The sequence below is a fragment of the Anguilla anguilla genome, chromosome 14, assembly GCF_013347855.1.
Source record: "Anguilla anguilla isolate fAngAng1 chromosome 14, fAngAng1.pri, whole genome shotgun sequence".
Taxonomy (NCBI): domain Eukaryota; kingdom Metazoa; phylum Chordata; class Actinopteri; order Anguilliformes; family Anguillidae; genus Anguilla; species Anguilla anguilla.
Genome location: NC_049214.1, coordinates 3235771 through 3241770, shown reverse-complemented (window position 1 = coordinate 3241770; position 6000 = coordinate 3235771). Strand labels below are relative to the sequence as shown.

Here is a 6000-nt window from a genome sequence, read left to right as displayed (position 1 = left end):
ATGCCGTTTTTTTTTTAAGCGAGTTCTTTTGTCGTGGAGTTTTATTTTGTTGAAAGTCTGACGTGTCCCCGCCCCCCCCCCACTTCATCACAGTCATGCACGGTCGCCATAGTCCCCAGCCCACGTCAGTCATGCGCCTCTCCCCCCCGACTGCCGTTAAAACTCCAGAAACTCGATAAATTTGCGGTCTTAACCGGGCGAACAGGCCTGCTTCCGGCTCCGCAGGGCATTTCCTCTCTCTGTCTGTTGGCGTTAAAATGTATGTTTGTAAACGCGTTTCCGTTAATCTCAGTTGGCCCAGGCCAGGACAGACTGATTTTCCGGAGCGTATTTACACTGTGGATATTAATGGAGTCGCCGCTTGGCTGGAATCAGGGGTCTCCTCCGTGACATTTCCCAAGCCAGTTGCCATGGCAGATTTCACGTGTCACCGCGGAGGCTTCCGATTGGACGATCGTCCCCTTGTTATATCGATCAGGTCTGGAAACGCTGTTACCAACACAACAGGTGTAAGTGAGTTTTGTCCCGGGCTTCTGCTTCTGTTTTCGGCCGCAGAAGGAGAATCCGAGCTGCCTGAGCGTGTCCCAGCTTTCCAAACGCTCTCCCTCCTGACATCTCCCCATGAATTATTCACAGAGAAGCTTTCAGCCCCGTTCACCCCTCAGTGCCAGAGTCGAACCCGTCAGCAGAGCCACACGGGGAATCTGACCCGCACGCGAGTGATCACAGACACAGACGCAGCGCAAGTGATCACAGACACAGCCCCAGCGCGAGTGATCACAGACACAGCCACAGCGCGAGTGATCACAGACACAGACGCAGCGCGAGTGATCACAGACACAGACGCAGCGCGAGTGATCACAGACACAGACGCAGCGCGAGTGATCACAGACACAGACGCAGCGCAAGTGATCACAGACACAGCCACAGCGCGAGTGATCACAGACACAGCCACAGCGCGAGTGATCACAGACACAGACACATCGCGAGTGATCACAGACACAGCCACAGCGCGAGTGATCACAGACACAGACACAGCGCGAGTGATCACAGACACAGCGCGAGTGATCACAGACACAGCCACAGACACAGGCACACCCACAGCCAGACACAGACACAGCCAGGCACAGACACAGATACAGACACAGACACACCCACACCTACAGACACAGACACAGCCACAGACACAGACACAGCTCCAGACACATCCACACCTACAGATGCATACACAGTCACAGACACAGACACAGACACACCCACAGCCACAGACACACACACACCCTTTTTAAAAAAAAAGAAAAGAAGTAAGAAAATAATTGTGTGTCTGTGTATGTGTCTGCAAACCTTATCGAGTTATTGCTGCAGAAAAAAAACAATTTAGCAGTTTTGCTGTGGATTATTTTAGGGAAATGAAGCGCAGTCTTTTATTGGATGGTCCTGGAGTTTTTTGACGGCCAGGTTTCATTCCAGACATAAATTTTAATACTGCATCCGTCTGCATTTTTTTTTCTGCATGCTGGTTTGGACGTGCTCAAAACTCATTTTCCTCCAGCTATTCAGCTTTTTATATTTTAAAAAATGGACTGGAAAAATTGAGTGTGCGCGTCTATTTTTGTGAGATTTTTTAAAGATGCTTGCAGTGTATTGTGGGTAAATAGTGCGTGATGGTTCATGCCGAGGTCAAAGGTGATCTTCTGAGCCCCTCTGGCTTGTGCCATTACAATTTCTTGACACTTGTTTTACGACAGGTCTCATCACAAGATGCCATGGCTATTTTTATATATTGTATTGGCTGTTGTATAGCGTTAATGCATGTGATCGTTTGGAAAAGGCCACCGTTACATGAGCTGTCAAGGACGCCCCGCCCCCTCCCCCCCCCCATCACCGCGGCAACAGACGTCAGTAGTTATGTAATGCTAATTCTGGTGACAAAAGGATTGCCCATCGCCGGTGTGTTTAGGGCCCAACCTTCTCACTCTCATTAATCGCTACGTGGAATGTTCGGTGACTAATGAATCTCGCCCCTTTTCTTTGTAGAAGTAATTGCAAGTTGCTCTGGATAAGGGGTGTCAGCAAAATGCCTAAAATATGAATGCGGTTACGTAAACGCCATTACTGCATGCTTCGGGTGTGGAGCGCAGTATCGAGCCGTCTCATCATGTCTGAACGCTCACGTGCTTTTTATAGACGTTACTTGGCTCGTGTTGCCTTTGCTGGGGCTGCTGTGTGATTGACAGCCCATCAACCATTAAGAGTAAAATAGCCTATCTAGCGTTAACTGCTTTGGCAATGGCACTGGTATGTAATAGTCTACGTTTATACAGTCCCTTCGATGGCTTCCCGCCACTTATTTCCATTTCCTGTCTCTTGTTTCTTCTCTTGGTGTCGTATGAAAAAGGAGCATTTCAGCACTCTTTGTTGTGTCTATTTGCCCATTTAAGTCGGCGGTGATGGAATTTTGCTGTTTTTTATCCGTTGGTCTGCATCGCTAAGAGACTTTGGCGCTCAGTTATCCGGATATCTGCCGACTTGCGTTGTGCTAAATTTTAAAAATGAGGGCGGTTGTGTATTATTAATCACCTCAGAGAAAAGTAACAAAATTTTTTAAAAATTTTATTCCCTGGCAGCAGTTCCCATGTGGGAGGGGCAGCAGACAGAGGCTCACAAAAAAATATTAGAACGTAAGATTTTCTGGGGGTGGAGGGGCCCAATGTGAGATCTTTTCATGGGGCCCGAAATCCCTGAGAGCACCCGCTGATCTCCCTGAAGCACCCCTTTTTACTTTCACTGTAAAGTGGTGCTGATCATCCACTTTACCGAAATCTCCATCCCTCACCGTGAGTGACTGTGGACCCTAAATTCTAAAATGAAGTGCATACTCCGGACCAGTCCAGTAGGAGCACTGCTATATTGCTGATGCATGATCCAAACCTCAATGCATACACAATCAGTATAAGTTTGTAAATGGGAGTAGTTTATACTTCAATCTGAGCAGTTTTCTGTCTGTGTTTTCATATTGCTCTGCATGTCTCATCATACACTGCTTTCTGCAACATCGACGAAAAAGTACACGCAAAAATTGGCAGTAATTGGTATTTTGAAAACGCGTTCTTGTATTTTGCATTAAAGTATGTTTTCGTTAATTTTGTTAATGTATTGTCCAGTTCAGGGGGATTGGTGGGTGTGTAGTGAACAGGGAGGTATAATGATTTCAATTTCTGGGTTGCCATGTTTTTTTTTGGTGAGTTTTCTTTTTGTTTGTCGATGATTCACAGCAGATGACATGATTCCATGATGCCAGAAGCCTGGATTTTAACTTAAGACCTACAAAATGGCACCCTTGTGCTTTGTCCTTGAAACTTCACTGCATTGAGATGCTTTTTTAAGAAAAAACTAAATTCCGTGCACCCTTTGAGCAGCCAGATGGCGTGGCCGGGACTTTGAGCCTGTCGGGTTCATATTCTGTAAATCAGGCTAATCTCTTGACTGCGTTCGCTGGAGTTCTAGATGGAGTTAGTCCTGTCGTTTAGCTTGCATCCTTTTCACAGACACCCCTGGACTGTTAGCCAGTTTTAGCAGGTGCCTACAAAATGTCTGCTCCCTCAAACCCTTCTCCAGGTATGGCATTAAGAGGCGGAGCAGGCGTGTAGTACATGGAGGACAGGCTGTTTTTTGCGGGCGGCGCGGGACCCATAATTCCGCGGTTGCCCTCCTCCCCGGCTGGACGGCAGCTTGTAGTCGTTTGGCCCGGGGCGCGGTTCGCCAGGCATGGCTGCCGCTGCGACGATGCCCTTCTGCTCGTAATGGCCGCCGCGTTCGCGGCGCGGAGCAGACGAGTCGAGTCGGGGCGGGTCGGAGGGCCTCAGGAGCAGATGGGCTCAGCGCTCCGCCAGACGGCGACGAGCGGAGAGAAACCGCGGCGTAGGTACCGGAAGGGTACCCAGAATTCCCTGCATGCCGTCGCACCTCACTGCGCGGGGCGATCCTTTCCCCGGCGTCTCTTACCTGTGTAAAACTTGTCACACACACACGGGCGCGCTTGTGTGTGCCAGCTGAAGCCGAGTCTGCTCACCCCCCCCCCCCCCCCCGCTTTCCTCTCGGTCCAGGGTTCCACCTGGCGGAGGTGGAGGACTGGCCGGAGGTGCAGCTCACGCTGGGCCAGGTGTCCGGCCTGGCCCTGGACTCCGACGACAACCTGGTCATCTTCCACCGGGGAGACCACCGCTGGGGGGTCAGGTAAGAGAACAGAAAAGATTAACACACTGTAGAGTACAGAAAAACAACAGACATACAAGAGTGAACGATTTGCTTATTTAGGCTTGTGTACCGCAGTGTGTCACAATGGTTTTGCATTATTTTTCAGTGTGATATCAATGTTTCATCTTAACCCATCATAAGGGGAAAATGTATATAATTTATAACGGACAGAAAGCTTTTTATTAATTTTTAGAGAGGTTTTGGATAGGTTTGTGGACACCTAGATATCATAGACCCCTATACTGAAGAGCAGATAGTAATTCCCACTTGCAAATGATGCAAAAGTGAGGTTCATGAGCCAGAACTGCTGATTTGTAGAGAAATACATGATTATGTTCTGATTTACAGCATTGCTTAATTTCAGCCATTTTACAGGTCTCTGTGTTGCTTGCATCTGAAATGATAAAGCCTTAAATAGAACACCCCCTAAATGGGCGAGGAATTGGCCATATTTGGAATCTGAGGGAAGGGGTTAAGTGTCTAATCTGCAGAGGTCTGAAAAGTTAAAACATCTTGGAGAGCGTTTGACCCAGGTGTCCATGTGACCTCTGCATCCCCACCCCCGTTCTCTCTCTCTCTCTCCCCATCCCATGATGCAACAGCCCTGTAACGGTTCCTGTGGAACGTGTGCAGTGAACCTTCTCTCCAGTGCCCGTCTCTCACCCCGTTCAGACTCCCACCCAGCTGTGCTATTACAGACCGAACCGCCTGCGCGCTGTCTGTTACTCTTACTGAGTTACAGACCGAACCCGCCTGCGCGCTGTCTGTTATTCTTACTGAGTTACAGACCGAACCCACCTGCGCGCTGTCTGTTATTCTTACTGAGTTACAGACCGAACCGCCTGTGCGCTGTCTGTTATTCTTACTGAGTTACAGACCGAACCCGCCTGCGCGCTGTCTGTTATTCTTACTGAGTTACAGACCGAACCCACCTGCGCGCTGTCTGTTATTCTTACTGAGTTACAGACCGAACCGCCTGTGCGCTGTCTGTTATTCTTCCTGAGTTACAGACCGAACCCGCCTGCGCGCTGTCTGTTATTCTTACTGAGTTACAGACCGATCCGCCTGCGCGCTGTCTGTTATTCTTACTGAGTTACAGACCGAACCGCCTGCGCGCTGTCTGTTATTCTTACTGAGTTACAGACCGAACCCGCCCGCGCGCTGTCTGTTATTCTTACTGAGTTACAGACCGAACCGCCTGCGCGCTGTCTGTTATTCTTACTGAGTTACAGACCGAACCCGCCCGCGCGCTGTCTGTTATTCTTACTGAGTTACAGACCGAACCCGCCCGCGCGCTGTCTGTTATTCTTACTGAGTTACAGACCGAACCGCCCGCGCGCTGTCTGTTATTCTTACTGAGTTACAGACCGATCCGCCCGCGCGCTGTCTGTTATTCTTACTGAGTTACAGACCGAACCCGCCTGCGCGCTGTCTGTTATTCTTACTGAGTTACAGACCGAACCGCCCGCGCGCTGTCTGTTATTCTTACTGAGTTACAGACCGAACCCGCCCGCGCGCTGTCTGTTATTCTTACTGAGTTACAGACCGAACCCGCCTGCGCGCTGTCTGTTATTCTTACTGAGTTACAGACCGAACCCGCCCGCGCGCTGTCTGTTATTCTTACTGAGTTACAGACCGAACCCGCCCGCGCGCTGTCTGTTATTCTTACTGAGTTACAGACCGAACCCGCCTGCGCGCTGTCTGTTATTCTTACTGAGTTACAGACCGATTCGCCCGCGCGCT

General features: G+C 49.7%; 1 protein-coding gene across 3 annotated transcripts in view; it reads left to right on the top strand.

Moving 5' to 3' along the window:
- Positions 1–6000, top strand: part of pam (peptidylglycine alpha-amidating monooxygenase) — an 82693-nt gene that overhangs the window by 54438 nt on the left and 22255 nt on the right. For all 3 annotated transcript variants that reach the window (XM_035391021.1, XM_035391019.1, XM_035391020.1), the window contains one exon: positions 4107–4236. In XM_035391021.1, coding sequence (XP_035246912.1) covers positions 4107–4236 — 130 coding nt within the window. The remainder of the gene's footprint in view (positions 1–4106; positions 4237–6000) is intronic.